We start from the raw sequence: 17,406 nt of genomic DNA, 5'->3' as shown, positions 1-17,406 counted from the left end.
AATCCCGTTTTAATTCAGAGATGCACTGATGTATTGGGGGACCAGGGAATCCCCAAATGACATTAAGGCCACATCTTAGGACGCTGTCTCTGTGGAATAAATGGGAACAGTATTTTCACTCACTTTCAATCACCATTGTCTCAGACAGTCAGCTAGACACCATGCTGGTCATGGCTGTTTTATATATGTAATATTAATTGTATTAAACATGCTAAAGTGTTGTAAAATGGCTGACAGGTTATGAGAGTGTTCTAACTTCCAGTATTGGCAGTTAATAACTTGTAGTAGTCCTATTGTTTTTCTTTTCTTTGCCAGAGTGGATTATGGGAAACAGTGGATGACCAAGGAGCAGAAGAGCTGAACTGATAAAGCAAGCATACCATAATCTGCAGTGATTGACAGCTGAAAAGATCTTAACGGAGCCTCATTGATACAGTGTATGTGTGAAGGCCATGCATTTCGGTCCATTGCTTCTTTGAGGCAGAAGTAAAATAATGAGCTGTCCCTGTATCGAAAGCCATCGGGACAGCTATAATACCAGTTGTTAAATTAGATTATTCTGGGATGTACTTGTATTATTCCTAACAGAAAACAACATTTTTGAAAAAAATATATATACGTAGAGGGTTGCCATGTGGTGCAATAGTGCTTCTGAAAGTGGGGTGGGACCCAGTGAACTATCCAGCATGCTAAGCAAAGGAACCTTCTGGAAGGGTGGATCAATGTGTTTACGAAGAAACACAGAGAGAAGGGGGAAGAAGAGAGGAAAAGAGGGTGGGAGACAGAGAGGGAAAGAAGGAGAGACAGAGAGAGGATGAGAGTGAAAGGATCTCTATTGAGTGTTTTCTGTGGATGAATCCTCCGCAAAGCTGCTTTTCAGAAAGGGGAGTGGGATAATCCCGCGGAGCAAGCGAACCTTTGGATATTCATGGGTGGGTTAGCGCTAGTGGCGGGCTAATGAAAGAGGGTGTGCTGAAGATGGGATTTAACTTCAAAGTGATCCTGGGAGTTTATCAACTGGGTATCAATGGCACAGCGAGAGCCAGAGCGGCTTCGGCGGAGCGCGATGGGGGAGCGGGCCGAGGGGGTGGGGAGCATCCTCTGCTCTCCGCACACCGCTGAATAAAGAGCCAATCATCTGTCCCCCTCTCAGGGGAAGTGACCAGATGAGTTGCCCCTAAAACACCCCCCACCCACTTCATCTGTGTTTGTGTGTGTGTGTGTGTGTGTGTGTGAGAGAGAGAGAGAGAGAGAGAGAATGAGTGGGTGCATGTGTTTGTGAGAGAGATAAAGAGAGTGAGGGAGACTGAGTGTGTGTGTGAATGTGTGTGAGTGTGAGACAGAGTGTACACACACACACACACACACACACACTCACACAGTGTGTACTCAGTGAGCTCCATAACCATTAGGACAAATAAAAAAATGTTTTCTTGATTTGGCACAATTTTAGATTTGTATTCAAACAATTTACATGTGGTTTAAGTGCAGATTCTTAGCTTTTGTTAAAGGATATTTGGGGTATTTTTATGCATTTTGGTTTCACCATGTAGAAATTGCAGCACTTTTTATACACAGGCCCTCCATTTCAGGGCACCATAATGCTTCAAAAAATGGCTTCACAGGTGTTTCACAATTGTGTTCTGTTACTTCCTTAGTGCAGGTATAAGAGAACTTTCAGTATCTAGTATTGATTCTGGGCTTTTGATTGCCTTTGGAGTCTGTTATTGCCGTTCATCAACATGAGGATCAGAGTTGTGCCAATGAAAGTGAAGGAAGCCATTATGAGGCTGAATGAAAACAGTCAGAGACATAGGCCAAACCTTAGGCTTACCAAAATCAACTGCGTGGAACATCATTAAGAACAAAGCACTGGTGAGCTCAGTAATCACAAAGGGTCTGGTAGGCCAAGGGACACCTCTATGCTTGATGACTGAAGAATTCTCACCATAATGAAGAAAAAACCCCCAAACATCTGTCCGACAGATCAGAGACGCTCTTCAGGAGGCAGACGTGGATGTGTCAGCGACTGCTGTCCGCTGAAGACTTCACAAACATAACTTTAGAGGCTACACTGCAAGATGCAAACCACTAGTTAGCAGAAATAACAGGATGGCCAGGTTACATGTGGCTAAGAAGTGCCCAAAGAGCCAGCAGGTCTTGTGGATATATGAGATTTACTTGTATCAGAGTGATGGCAAGAGCAAAATGTGGAGGCCAAAAGGAAATGGCAGAGATCCAAAGCACCTCATCTATGCAACCTGGTGGCGGGGGTGTTATGGTTTGGGCATGTATGGCTGCCACAGGCACTGGCTCACATGTCTTCAGTGATGTAACTACAGATAGCAGCATCAGAATGAATTCTGAAGTGTGCATGTGTGTGTGTGTGTGTGCGTTTATGTGTGCATGTGTGTATGTGTGTGCACATGTGTGTATGTGTGTGTGTGTTTATGTGTGTGTGTGTTTGTGCTTGTGTGTGTGTGTGTGTGTGTGTGTGTGTGTGTGTAGCCATGTGTGTGTGTGTGTGTGTGCATGTGTGTACGTGTGTGCACATGTGTGTGTGCGTGTTTGTGTTTATGTGTGTGTGTGTTTGTGCTTGTGTGTGTGTGTGTGTGTGTGTGTGTGTAGACATGTGTGTGTGTGTGTGTGTGTGTATGTACAGCGTGGTGTAGTAAACAGGGACTGAACCTTTCCTCTCAGATCTGGGTGGTATGGGGCTCAGAGCAGTTGTAATCCCCCCACCCCACGGTCCGTAAGCCGACAGTGATGGATCTGCTACTTCCCAATAGCATCAGCTGTGGGCCAAACTTCATAGTCAAGGTCTGGGGCGTGTGTTTGGGGTCTGGGGGTCTAAAAGGGTTGAGCAGGGGTGTGTATGAGGGGGGAAACAGGGATATAAATGGGTCATAGGATATGATGGATGAGGAAACACCCCCCAAAAAGGAGAAATGAATAACTGCGAAGGAAAGAGAGATAAACAGTTGCTAATGGCGGATGTTCTCTCTGACAATACAAGACATCCCACTGTCAAGGTTGTGTCGCGAATTATGGGGGGGGGGGGCAGATTTGACAGGAAGATGTGCCCAAATCCCGAAAGTAAAGCTACCATTTTGTATTCAGTGAAATATCTTGTTAGGATTTGATTGATTTAGTCCATAGTGTAAAGGGAATTCAGGGTGTCTGCCTTTCCAGGAGACAGACCCAACTCAGATCTGATGCAGGACTGACTCTCCTGAGTTTGTCAGGACATCTCCAACAAGTGAAGATAAATGGCGTAATGAATCTGCCCAGAGACACGGGGACACAAGGGCAGCAGTGAAAGGAGGAAAGGGAAGCCCCATCGACGCCTCATCCATCTTAACCCTGAACCATCCTCAGATGACAGCTGCACCTCAGCCTCCACCCCCAGCCTGCTCCTGAGCCCCCTCGCAGTGCGTAACACACGGGTCTAACAGCACTGCATTAGACTTAGTCCCATGGACACATCCATGGGCACATTCACCCTCAGGCTCATTCACCCTGCGTAGTCTCACTCAAATCCATCTGCCTGCACGTCTACCTTCTGCTTTTTCATCAGCATTGAAATTTTACAGGTTTAAATTTCTGTATCTTTAGGACAAGGAAAGATACAGCTTAAGGATAAGCTCATTGTATAGGGTATGTGTGTGCGTGTTTGTGTGTGAGTGTATCTGTGTGTGTATGTGTGTTTTTGCGTGTGTGTGTGAGAGAGAGAGGACAGGGGTGACCAGAGGTAGAGTTGTGAAAATCATGGTAAAGACCAGGTGCAGTGTGTTAGAATGGGTGCAGCTAGAGTTGATACAGGGTGCAGGGTGTTAACATGGCTGTCTCTATTGAACAGGTGGAGTACGAGGTGCCCCTCCACCGGGTCATGTGGGGGCCCATTGATCCAATCCCTCCAGGCCCTCCCCTGGGATAATCCCTGTGAGTGCCAGTGCAGAGCAGCAGGGCTCCCATCATCAACCACTCCTTCCCCCAAATCACTGCTTGCACTGACACAGGGATGCCTTACCCTATTATATTAATCAAACAATTCAGCAGAATTAATCATAAAGGCTAATGGAACCAATACTGCCAGTGTAGAGAACATGGTACAGTTCAGCAATCAACTTATCGAATCACATTCCTTAATCAGAAACATAGGCTGTTCCATCACCATATCTAATTATCTTTGAAGAACAATAAAATCAAGAATATTTTTTGTTGTTCTTCACACAGTTTGGTGAGTTCAGCCATCACTAAAACAAACTTGCCAAATGGAGTTTGAGAAGAATACGTGCAATGCCTGCATTTAAGGGCAGCATTATTTGACTGCAGGCCACAGAAATGGACATACTTGGCCAGTTACCAACAGAAGGATTGAAATGATAAAAAAGAGTGTGCATGTAGTACCTGCACATGGGGATGACTCAGAGCAGAGCACAGGAACAGAGCGATGAATGTTTAAGCACACTGGAGAGGAGTGATATTATCCTCCTGCTTATTCAGTCCTCTTTCCACTTTCCTGGATAAATCAGAGTAAACCTGGCCCAGCTGTAAAGCACTTTATAAATAGGGGTTTAGCAAGGAGCGGGTGCTGATTTGGGTAGAGAAGGTTCCTACAATATCCCTTCTAACACCAAATATTCTCTCAGCGTTTGGTACCATTGTTAGGTGACAGTGGCACTTCTGACTGTGCTGTAAAACCATATGGGGCACCGTCCCGCCCTGCAATCTGATACTGCCCTCGCTCTGCCCCCGTGCCAAACAATTGAATCAGAACGGAGCACAGATTTGGGCCCGGGGCATCTGGGGAGGGGTGTGACCAGGTTGGAGGGGGCCAGAGAGCAGAGGCCTAATCGCATTTGCGAGGTGTGCTGAGAGGTGTGGCGATGCTCTGCTCCGGTCTGTCGAAGGGCTCCATGCGACGGCAGCTGTCGGGGGACACCCTTCAGGATCCCCCGCCTGAACAGCCCAGCCAATCACACACCTGGACCTGAGAGGAGATCTTAGAGCAGAGTGCTGCTCCTGTGATTCCATTACCAGTACGTTCATGCGGCGTATTCAATGTATTTTATACCATTCAATGTCAACCTTTACTATTGTTAGGATGTTGTCCATAGCTCATGAAATACACAAAGAAAAGTGGTGAACACAGATATTTGCTAAATTAGCTTTAGACTGACCTTGTTATTCTAAACCAGTCTTAGACTGGACTTACCTTCTAAACCAGCTTTTGACCAACCATATCACTGTAAATTAGCTTTAGACTGGATTTATTACTATAAACCAGCTTTAGACCAGCCTTACCATTCTAAATCAGTTTTAGACTGGATGTATCTTTTAAAAACAGCTTTAGACCAGCCATATTATTCTAAAGTAGCTCTAAACAGGCTGAATAACTCTAAACCAGCTTTAGACTGTGCTTGTCTCTCCCCCTGTCCAGCATAAAGAAATGACGTTGGTTCATTTCCATAGGCTGCATCATGTAACCGACCCTTCATGTGAAAGTCTGTTATGTGGTACCGTGCACTGAGCGAACGTACTGATTGTGTGTGGAAACAGATCTCAAGCTGTAAACGAGTGTGACAAAGCTAGCATGCACAGACACAGCACGGGGGGTCTCATCCGGCTTTTAACAAAACGCCCATGAGGTCACCCCCCACCCCCCCTCCCCAAACCACAATACAGCCCAAACGGCCCCTCTTGCAGGCGGCAGCTCCCCAAGGATGCTGTGAAGGATAATGGTCATCCTTCAGCGATTGGTTCCACCTTATTAACAGCTTGTAATCTTCTCATATCGTTCGAGGAAACTGACTGTCATCTCTCAAAGGCTGAATTAGGAGTTTGGGGCACAAACGAGAGCAGCATTTCTCTCGCCTTTAACCCTTTAACTCGCTTCTTACATTTGTATTGTTGCCGTAGCACCTGCCGCCTCAGGAGAATATAGACGTTTGCATCTGTTAATTTCTCATTAGTTTGTTTATGCACATTTTAAACAGAAAATGTCTTTGGGCAATATTGCCTCAAGGTGTCTGGTCAAGGACTAGCAGTTGGTCAAATTTTATGCCCATTGTATTTAAGACAATTGTGTGGAGAAAGTGCTGTTTATGAATATTGAAAACAACACAACAGCCTGCTTTGGTTTCCAATTTACTTTTGACCTTACAAAGAACAGAGGCCTCTTGAGACAAAGTTCTGGACATTTACACCACTTATCTTTGCAGAAGTGACTTATTGTAATTTCCCAAGAAGCAGAGCCCTTGACTTTCCATACTTGAGACAACAAATTAAAACAATGAAGTCTTGCATAGTTGCAACAGATACAGTACATGGTATAGTCTTTGGGACAATAAAAAACTCCCATCGTTTTGTTATTTTAAAAGTTATATGTCTCATGGTATGTGGAGGAGATGTAGAGAAGCTACTTAATACAGTTGGAAGGGAATTGAAATTTATAAATAACTAGTTTGATATTAATAAACTACAGTATCATTGAATTTAAGTAAAACAAAATTAATTGTATTTGGTGAAGGCACAATAAATTCACATATATCTGTAAATATTATACAATTTGCTCAAATGGATCCGTTTCTTATAAATAGTTGACATTGAACTTGGAGTTTGGGAGAACTCTGTCAACCCAGGGGGAAAGTATATCCATCCACTTTGTTTCGCAGTGCACTATTCCATTCTCAGAAGATAAACTGGGTATCTGATTACTGGCTTGTTCAAAGAATTTAAACAGAATCTCATAAAATCTGAGCACTTGTAGCAATGCATCAAGAAAACAGAAAACAATGTGACATGCTCACATCATAAATAAGAAATAGACAAATAGAATCAACATCTTGTAAATTGTTCCTTAAAATTATACAAGAGTTTTTCTTCTCTTGAATAATTGAGATTTTACTGAGTAGATTGATAAACCATTCAAAAGACACTGCAGAGAACTCAGTGAGTCTGAACTGAGATTTCAATTACGCTGTATATTCATCATGAGAAAAGGCTGAGATTCTTTCGTGTCTTGGTTCAGTCTGATGTTGATCTCTTTTGGTCACAAAGATGTTCTTTTGGTGGATTATTCATCTTTGAGGAAGCAAAGTGAAAGATGACTGGTGTGGCTCTGTGCATCAGAGCAGTGACCAAGGCCAGGCCTGGCTGAGACGGAACGGAGTCTGAGATGGATGGATGGAAAAGACTAGAGTCTGAGATGGATGGATTTTGAGTGGATGAATGTGTGAATCCAGAGAAAACCGCAGGGACTGTCAACCTCCCCATTCTCTCTCTCACAGTGAAGCATCAGTACTGCTGCTGCAAGCTCATCTCAGGTGGGAGAGAGGGAGGGAAGGAGGAAGCAAGGAAGGCAGAGAGAGAGCTGGATTTCTTGTTTCCTGGTGAGAAATATCTTTATAACACCAAGCCTACAAACTTGACCCAGCTTTTTTTCCCTCTTTTTTGAGGGGGGTGGTGGGGTTTCACTATAGAAAGGCTGTTGCTCTGACTTTTATGTGGACTCTGAGTTTCCTCTTTAACCTCGCTCCTCCCTGCACTCCCCCACCCCTGCCCCCCACCCCCATCAGTGCAGGTGTCCCTTTTACTCACACATACACAGACCCACAGCCACAGACAAGCGAAAACCATCACCGGCTTTTTTTAAAGGAGCCCTCCCACCCCCCTCCCTCCCCCTGCACCCCCGCCCCGCACGCCCTCGCCCCCGTTCTCACTAATCTATCACGGGCGGCCCTTTTCAGCGCGGGACAGGAGCTGGAAGTGGCGCGTCTCGCACACACATCCTGGCCCCAGGACGGCCGCGTCCGCGCTCTGTTCTCGGCAGCTGCCGGGCCATCCGGCCAGCCTTTCATTGCGGCCCCTTTCCTGTTCCATTCAGCGCCGGGCACCGCCGCAGCCGGACCACACCGGGCCGCTGGCAGGGCCGCCCCGCGCCGCCCGGCTTTGTGCCGCAACTTTTCTCTCAGAGGTTGAAAAAAGAGGAAAAAAGATTTCTCCTTCATCCTGCCCAGCTTTCACCGTAAACACTTCGCTTTCTGTTTTGGACAGCCCTCCCCCTGTCCCCGTCTTTCTCTCGGAGAGAGAGGGAGAGCTCAGAGTCCCAGAGACACTGAGGCCCGGTTCCAGGTCTGTTTGTTAAAGCTCGTAAATGGAACATCTGAGTTTGAGGTTTTTTTCCCTCTCTCAGTACAGCCACCGGCTTCTCTGCCGCCTCCAGCCGCCCCTAAGCTTTCACTGATCTAAACTCCTTTCTTTTCCCATTCTTTCCAAAGCCAGTAGAGCACACACTGTTTGACAGAACGTTTTATACTACTGAAATTTAAAAACTCTCCCCCTTTAAGAAAAGAATGCATTAAACCCAGCTACTAAAAGGTTTATACAAAAAAGTATGCTTGCCGGTTGTATATCTTCATTTCTTCAACTATTGAATGCCCACAATAAACAATGGTGCTACTTCAATTAGAATTGAAATGTGGCAAGTGATGATCTGTTGATTTTAAGGGAATGCTGTAGAGAGACAGCTTGATTTATCTGTGCGTGACAATGATTTTTCTGCCAGTAAGTGATCTGAAGTTTGACAATACCTTTCCAAACACAAAGTAACATTTTGACAGCCCTCTCGCTGAAAGACCTCAATCGGTCCTGTAGCACTTAGTTCTATGTTTCATCTGCAGTTGGTCTCCATGGATGGTAAACGTTTTATGGAATTTGAAACAGCAGACTAGTAGGTGGACTTTTGATGATGTTCTATAGATATTATGTAGCAGTGTGTATATTGATATGCTGGAGGTACTGTAGGCAAGTATAAACCCAGATGATCATTTTAAGACCAATGGCAAAATGTGAAAAGCTGAGAAAATTCTATCTATCCCCAATCAGAGAGCACTTGCTCAACCAAAGATATTGATCCTTGGGTGTTCATTATGCCTTGATTGGCTTCCACTTTATCAACATTCAGCTACAGTTTACTCTCTAGAGGCACACAATCCCCTCCCCTTTTGGCTTCAACCACACCCCCAAGCACACTCACCACATGGAACCCAAATACTCCTGAGCCCTGTCTCAGACCAGAAAGGCTTAGAATTACTGTTAATTTGGGGAACTAATGAGGAACTCTGCAAGCAGAGCAAATCATTTTTACAGTAGCTTTAGACAAAGGAGTCTTACGCAAGATTACCTTATTTTTGTATGCTGGACTTTTTGACTTGCTTTGGCTTGGATCAAATATTAGAATTCTTGTGTAGCACATAGATTACAGGTTGATTTATTTTTCAGGTATCAAGAAAGGGAAATGTGGAAGTTCAGCTCAAAATACTGCAGGAAAGACTGACCACAAAGGGAGGACCCTACAGAAAATCCATTACAAAGGCCTTCTCTAAGGTGTGTGTGTGTGTGTGTGTGTGTGTGCATCTGTATGTCGGTGTGTACGCACACTTGCATGCGTATGTGCGCTGGGGTTGGGGAGTGGACATCAGTCAATTCTTGGACCTGGGGAGGAGCTTTCACCTTAAATATCTCTGCTGAGATCCATCTGGGAAGAAATGCCACATTCCTCCCTCTCTGCATCTCATAAGAGCACAGGACCAGCCATCTCTTCACATCAAAGCCTGCAAGAGGGAGACAGGAACAAAAGAAGCATTAACATCCATACTGTGGAGACCTCTTCATGTGACTGTTTTTTGTTTTTGTTTTTTCTCTCTCACAAGTCTACTCTGCAAAGCGCTGCTGTGATTTTAACAATTAAAGAACCTGTCAGACGCTAACTTGGAGCATCTGTGGGAAGATGGCACTTAGTTTAGGAACGCACCAGCTCTTTGCTCACTTATAGGACTTACAGAACTTCAGCCCGTGCCTTGGGTGGATGTGCAAGTCAGACTACCCACAGTCCTTTGCTACAGGATATCCTGGCGTGGTGCGTTTGCTGTGTGTGTGATCCTGCAGAAGACTGCCGGACACATCTCCAGACTGATTCCTGCAGAACCGCCCATGAGTAGCCAGATCATCCCAAACATCGGGGACTCGAGCCAGCTCCCCTCTCGACAGGACCAGGGCAGGGAGGAACTGGAGGACCCGGGGGGCGAAGGGTACCCCACGGGCCAGCACGGGAGCAGCAGGGGGCCACTGAGGATCGGGGGGAAACCCCACAGAGAGCTGAGCCCCATGGAACAGCAGGAGCTGAGGAGGAAGATCAACACCCGGGAGAGGAGGAGGATGCAGGACCTGAACGTCGCCATGGACGCGCTGAGGGAGGTGATGGTGCCGTACTCCTCCCCCGCCTCGCAGAGCCACGCCCACGCCGCCCTGCCCGGGGCCCCGCCCGGCCGTAGGCTCTCCAAGATCTCCACCCTCATCCTGGCGCGCAACTACATCCTCCTGCTGAGCTCGTCACTGCAGGAGATGCGCAGGCTGCTGGGGGAGGTGAGCGTGGGCGTGGGGGCCACGCCCGGACCCAGGCTCCTGCTCACGGGGAGCTGGCCCTTCTTCACCCCCAGCCAGCTGCTCCTGGCCTCCGACTCCCTCCTTACCCCCACCAAGTGCCCCCTGCTCCCCGGCCCCACCGAAGAGCCCCTGCTGCCCCCCCTCCAGTGGGGCACGGCAGGGGGGGGCGCTCCCGGAGGCCAGCTCTGCTCCTGCGGGGTCTGCAGGCTCCCCCGATTCACCCACAATGGCCCCGTATCTCGGTTCCCCAAATAACGGCACCCCCCATTTGGACTCTTCTGAAATGACTTGTTCCTTAGAACCTCTTGGACTCTTATGTGCACGGCTCTGTATGACGGACTTCAGCCTCCATTTCACTAACCAGTTCTGAAAGTTTTTAGCTGAAAATAAATAGCCGTTTTCATTTCAGCAACAGCTGAAGTAAAATTTTAAAGGTGAGTTCACACTTTGAGAATGAATACAGGAATAAAATTTGTGATTATTATGGCCTTGTGAGGAAAATGTATATATGTATGTTTGTATATTCATATGCATGGCCCCCAAAATTAACAATAACAATAACAATAACAGTACAATAATTAGCACTGAGTCTTTCATAGGTCATCAGTTTGAAGGTTCCAGTCTTGTACAAGACAGCATGCTCACACTTATGTTCAGCACAATGCAAAACGAAATATATTTTAAAAAGTGTGATCTGTGCTATAGAGGTTAGACATTGATTTAAGGCAGTATTTTGTACATTCAGAGATTCTATATTGCCTTTAGAATGAAATGAGAATTACATGATTTATAGTTACAGCTGCCTTTAGACATACACTACAGTAAAATCTAACATAATGTAACACTAGCCTTAAATTATTCACTGAACCCAATATGATTGATGTCACTGGATTTTTTTTTTTTTGAAGAAATACAATTTGAAAATTGTACAATTATGTCCATACAGCAAGCGGTTGAACTGAACAAGCCGGTGTGTGTGAATGTATATGTATGTGTGTGTGTGTGTGTGTGTGCGTGTGTGTGTGTGTGTGTGTGTGAGTGTGTGGGTGTGTGTGTGGGCGTTTGAATGGGTATTTGGTCAGTTGTTTGGGAGGGTGGATATAATTACTCATGTAGTTATACTTCCTGAAAAATTGGAGAAGCTGTACAAAATATAAAATAGTGAAACAGTCCTTTTTTATTTTGTACTTTAGCCCCATCTCGCCATCCATTCATGCCCCAGCAAGGAAAAGATCAAAACCCGCGTGTGTAATTACTCCCCTGGCCTAACAAGCCATTCTTCCCTTTTCCTCTCTCTTCTTCACCATCTTTAATCAGATTCTTAATGTTTCTCTCTGTGCTAAAGGGCTTGCTGGTTCTCATTACCGCACTTCACAATACGCCCAAACGCCCAGAAAATCTGTCCCCCTGAATGGGGTCCAGGGCAGAAACTCTTACCCCCACCCAAAGCGAGAAAACCGCGGATCGGGTCCGAGGACGAAAGCAGCGGCAATCAGCCCCTTCGGAAAGAGCTGCATGAATAATAATAATAATAAAATACTCAAAATAATTGCTATCTTGGAATAAGGGGATTACAAGGCGAGACATGTGAAAGGCAAGCCTGGCTTTAAAGGAGAGAATATGTTGCCTATCGGTGAGGACAAAGAGAGAGGTGCGCGTTATTAAGTGAGATTAGGCTTAATGGGCTTGATTTTCTTACAAGGAAAAAGAGGGAGGGAGGAGGGGGGGGGGCGTTAGATTCAGACCGAAAGATCAAAGCAAAGGCTGGGCTTAAACCCCACAGATTTCATTTACATATAGCTGCTTTATGTGTCTTTACATCTCAAAAGGATTACCTAGTGCATTTTTTTATTTTTTTTTCTTCTTCTTCTGCTACCTATCCCTCCCTCTCCGCCCTGCCCATCTCCGATCCTCTCCGGGTTACTCACACCACAGCTCTCTCCTTTCTCCCTCTCTCGCTCACACTTTTATCCTGCGGCTGGTGGGGGCATTGTCGGGGAGACGCAGGGGTCTGGTCAGTTGTGTGGCGGCCGAACCCCCTCTTTGTGTTCTCACATTAACTCATCCTTCTTTCATCCCTGCAGTTCAATGGCCCAGAGGGAGGGGGGGGAGCTCACACTCACACACACACGCACGCACGCACGCACGCACGCACGCACGCACACACACAAATACACATACTCGCTTGCTCATAATGACCAGAAATAAGGAGAGAGGAATGATGAGGTTGCATGTGCTGAATGAGGGAATACTGTAATTGTAATATTATAACGCTGTGAATGAGATGGGGTGGAGAACAGGGAGGAGATGCTCTAATGCTGTCGGGTCCTGTGTGTACATGAAGAAGATGATGGCACCTGTAGCAGAGTGGGTCACATGACTTCCAGCAGGGAAACAGCACTGCTACCAATCCTACATCACCCAAACCTGCAGAAAAATAAAACAGCAACCCGCCACACACGGGTGTACAGAAGTTCAGCCATCTGCACCCAGACAGAAAACCAAAAGCAGCCCTGGCTTAGACTGGAAGTTGTGTACACCAGAGAAAATGCCAGTTTTCTCATCCAATATGCACTGGCTTTACAATCGTTCTGCTGACAATGCATCAAACTCCTGAACAAGCACTGACATAACCAACCATGAAATATGATAATATAATGCCTTTTTAAAACTTTTACAAACGACACAAACCAAGATGTTCTAAATGACCAGCCAATTCATTCAAGTGATAAACACACTTGTAGACCTTTTCGAATGAAAATTTATTAGCAACGGAAATTCACAGACACCTCTCTTTCAATAATTGAAAATAAAAAACATTTTTAATCTCTTAACTGCAATAAATGAGAAATACAAAGCTAATAAATCTCAGAGTTATGTCCAACAGTTTGTGGCTAGTAGTAGTAGTTGCTAGCTAGTAATGGATGCTTGCCACAAGGGGAAATGATGAGTTCATCTTCCATGGAGCCTGATTTGGCATAAAAATCACACATAACCACACAAATAACCCACACAAGGGGCATATAAATACATATACATCTATATATTACAGTACAAACATATATAACTACATAGACATGAATCTTCAAAATAAAAACTAAATAAAACTGACACAGGCCTTAAAACTAAGTTGAATTGGTAAAGAATTTTTAAAAAGTGAAGAAATAAAAGCAGAAAAGACAAAGCTACAATAACCTTGGCCAGAACAGCTTTCCTTTGTTTTGCCCAGAATATATCCAGGGATGCTACTGCTGAAAGAAAAGAAAAGGTGTCCATTGACCAAGAGAGATTACTACTTTTGTCTCTGTAATGAATCGTCTTTTTTGAGGAATTTCTGGTCTCTTGAACTCTTGGTACTAATAAGTTCTTACAAGTAAAGAGCAGAAGGCTGTTCTCATAACAGACTGACGTGGGACTGGGCTGCCAATGGCTTTTCTTCACATTTTTTATGCTTCCCCAGTGCATTCCTTATTGCCTGAGCCTATTCACAGCCAGGGGAAGTTAAATTGCCCACCATTAAATTGTAATTGTGGAACATCTCTCCTTCCTCGTGAGAGAATAGGACGAGCAAGAGTAGGACATGAGTGTCCTTTCAACACAGCCTGCACGCACATATATATGGGTGTAAAACACACACACATGCACACACACACACACACACACACACACACCCAAACACAGACACGTATAATTGCAAAAACAAACAAACACACCACATGTCTATGCAAAACACATGCACATATACACACACGTGTATACTCATAAAAATGCACCAACACGCCATGTTTGCATATATATTCAAAAACACATACAGATACAGGGAGACATTCTAACTTCCTCATATTACAAATAGTACTCATCACCCCCCTCTTACTGTCAAAAAATTTCAACAGTGAGAAGTTCACCCCCTCTGAGGGGTGGTTGTGCCCTCTCCCCCAGCTCATAGGACCCTCACATTTCAACGTGGGGAGTCCCAGGGGTAGGAAGTACTGAGCTATAAATTTCACCTTCTGTATAAGAGCGAGAGGCGGTCAGGACCCCCATTTACTTTCCCTGACTCACTGTCCCGCCCCTCCTGTTATTCAGGCCCGAAAAACAGCAGTCTCCTGTACACCCCCCCACCCTCCGTCACTCCCATTCTGCTCTGTCCCACCCTGGCTGGTTTGGAGCCCCCTCTGCCCCCGCGTTCCCATGCTCTCGCCTTTATCCACGGAGCTGCAGGGAGCCGCGGCCGCCGGACGCTGTGAGCGCTGGCCTGGCCTCTCCCTGAGCCTCAGGAGCAGGAGGCTGTGAGCGCTGGCCTGGCCTCTCCCTGAGCCTCAGGAGCAGGGCCGCCGGACGCTGTGAGCGCTGGCCTGGCCTCTCCCTGAGCCTCAGGAGCAGGAGGCTGTGAGCGCTGGCCTGGCCTCTCCCTGAGCCTCAGGAGCAGGAGGCTGTGAGCGCTGGCCTGGCCTCTCCCTGAGCCTCAGGAGCAGGGCCGCCGGACGCTGTGAGCGCTGGCCTGGCCTCTCCCTGAGCCTCAGGAGCAGGAGGCTGTGAGCGCTGGCCTGGCCTCTCCCTGAGCCTCAGGAGCAGGGCCGCCGGACGCTGTGAGCGCTGGCCTGGCCTCTCCCTGAGCCTCAGGAGCAGGGCCGCGCGGGAGGCTGCTGAGCCTTACGCTTCACTTCAGCCAGAAATCTGGATTCACTGTGCTTCACATCAAACTGGTACATTTTGGCAAAAACCGTAAAAAGCAGATGCTTGTGGTTCATACTTCCATCCATCCATCCATTATCTATACCCGCTTATTCTGGGCAGGGCCATGGGGGGTGGTGGAGCCTATCCCAGTGTGCATTGGGCGAGAGGCAGGAATATACCGTCCTATATATATATATATATATATATAGGTCTCCAATCTATCGCAGGGCACACACAGCATTCACTCACACACTCACGCCCATGGGCAATTTAGAGTCTCCGTATATCTGACCAGATTGTCTTTGGACTGTGGGAGGTAACCCATGCGGACATGGGGAGAACATGGAAACTCCACACAGAAAGGACCGGGCTGGAATTCAAACCCAGGGCCTTTCTGCTGTGAGGCAACAGTGCTACCCACTGCACCACCATGCCGCCCAGCTTGTGGTTTATAGTGTATTAATATCAAAGCTTTTGAAATTTTCTGGCACAGATGAATGCTATTGTTATCAAAAATGTTGGCCTTCCCTTCCAATGCTTTGGGCAACGTAAGTACAGACTCTACTATTTGGGTACCACCATGCCCCTGCCCCAGGGACCCTAACACACTCTCAACCCTGCCCCTGGACCCTAACACACTCTCAACCCTGCCCCTGGGGTCTAACACACACTGAACCCTGCCCCTGGACCCTAACACACACTGAACCCTGCCCTGCTACCCTAACACCCTCTGCTCCCTACCCTGGGGTCTAACACACACTGAACCCTGCCCCTGCTACCCTAACACCCTCTGCTCCCTACCCTGGGGTCTAACACACTGCATACTTCAGAGCCGACTCTTGAGTTGAGAGGCTCCCGGCCCAACCCCACTTTCTGGCTGTGTCCTCACCGCTTCACCCAGAGAGAAGAGCAAACACTCTCTCCAGGACTACTATTGTTCAAGGGACACACACACACGCGCATGCGCATGTACACACACAAACACACACACCACATGAACACACAATCACACACACACACACCACATAGCTGAATCAGAGACACATGGCATAACTGAAAAATCTGTAAACAAACAGTACAATTGTATTATTATTAACATACTGTACTACTAACCAAAAACCCTAGAATCATGTGAAATATTTTTGTTATGTTTCTTTTTAAGTTGTTAACAATCAGCAAAACCTTTACTTGCTTTAGTGGTGAAGTATTTCAAATAAAGCATTTGACACACACACACACACACACACACACACGCATACGGCTCCCTATGATGGACAGTGGAGCTGGGGTTGAGTGTTTGTGTATCCGTGCCCCCCCCACCCCCCCCCCCGCTCACCCAGTGACAGAGTGGCAATGACCCCATAGCCCTCTGTTTGGCCTTTGAACACTGCCCCCCCGGAGCCAGGAATGCCAGTTAACACATCACACTGGTTCCTCCCCCTCTCTCCCTTTCTCCGGGCGCTGCTTAGACGCGAGCCTGACAGGAACCGGCCCGCTCTCCCCTCTGTTTGGGCTCCTCTTTCTTCCTCCTTTTAGCTTAATTGAGTTGTTTGGCAGGCGGGCTTGTCGGGCCGCGCTGTCTACGTGGGGAGTCTGCAGGTCAGGAGAAAAGGTGGGGGTGTCTCCCAAACACAGGGGGAGAAGCTCCCATTGTGCGCCGCTAGACGGGTTACTTTTTCACCGTTAGTGCCGGCTGACTGAGCACAGCACCGAGAGCAGGGGAACGGGAGGAAGAACTGTACGAGAGAGAGAGGGAGGGAGGGAGAGAGAGAGAGGGGGGGAGAGAGAGAGAGAGAGAGAGAGAGAGGGGGGAGAGGAGAAGGAAAGAGGGAGATAAGAGAGAAAGGAAGGGAAGAGGACAGAGAGAGGGAGGGAGAGTAGAGAGGGAAAGAGAAAGAGAAGAGAAGGAGAGAGAGGAAGGGAGAAGAAAGAGAGAAGACTTTATACCTGATATAGACCTAATACTGCTTGCAACGGTTTTTTTCTGTACAGAACAGAACATTGTGAGTTTTATAATTAATTTACCAATTATGTTGATTACAAATATGACACTTGATAAGTGACTTCTAATATTCAATGAGCTGGTCATACTAAAAAATGGTCTTACTTTAAAAAGAGAGCTATGGCTAGAAATGTATTATAACTTTCATCACGTGAATAATTTTTATTATATTACAAATTAATGTACACATAATGTAGATAGAAAATTTAAATAGAATTAAGTTAAATAAAAAATAAAAAGATCAAATGAGCATTTTACTGCTAAATATGAAAAAGGTC

General features: G+C 46.4%; 1 protein-coding gene across 1 annotated transcript; it reads left to right on the top strand.

Moving 5' to 3' along the window:
• Positions 1 to 9,058: 9,058 nt before the first annotated feature.
• Positions 9,059 to 10,933, top strand: olig1 (oligodendrocyte transcription factor 1). Its single transcript, XM_035394371.1, has one exon. It carries the CDS (start codon positions 9,997 to 9,999, stop codon positions 10,702 to 10,704), a length of 708 nt encoding a protein of 235 aa, XP_035250262.1. The 5' UTR covers positions 9,059 to 9,996; the 3' UTR covers positions 10,705 to 10,933.
• The last annotated feature ends 6,473 nt before the right edge of the window (positions 10,934 to 17,406 follow it).

Source organism: Anguilla anguilla, chromosome 15 (genome assembly GCF_013347855.1).
Source record: "Anguilla anguilla isolate fAngAng1 chromosome 15, fAngAng1.pri, whole genome shotgun sequence".
NCBI classification, from domain to species: domain Eukaryota; kingdom Metazoa; phylum Chordata; class Actinopteri; order Anguilliformes; family Anguillidae; genus Anguilla; species Anguilla anguilla.
The sequence above is the reverse complement of the archived record's forward strand: the minus strand, read 5'-3'. Positions and strand labels throughout refer to the sequence as shown.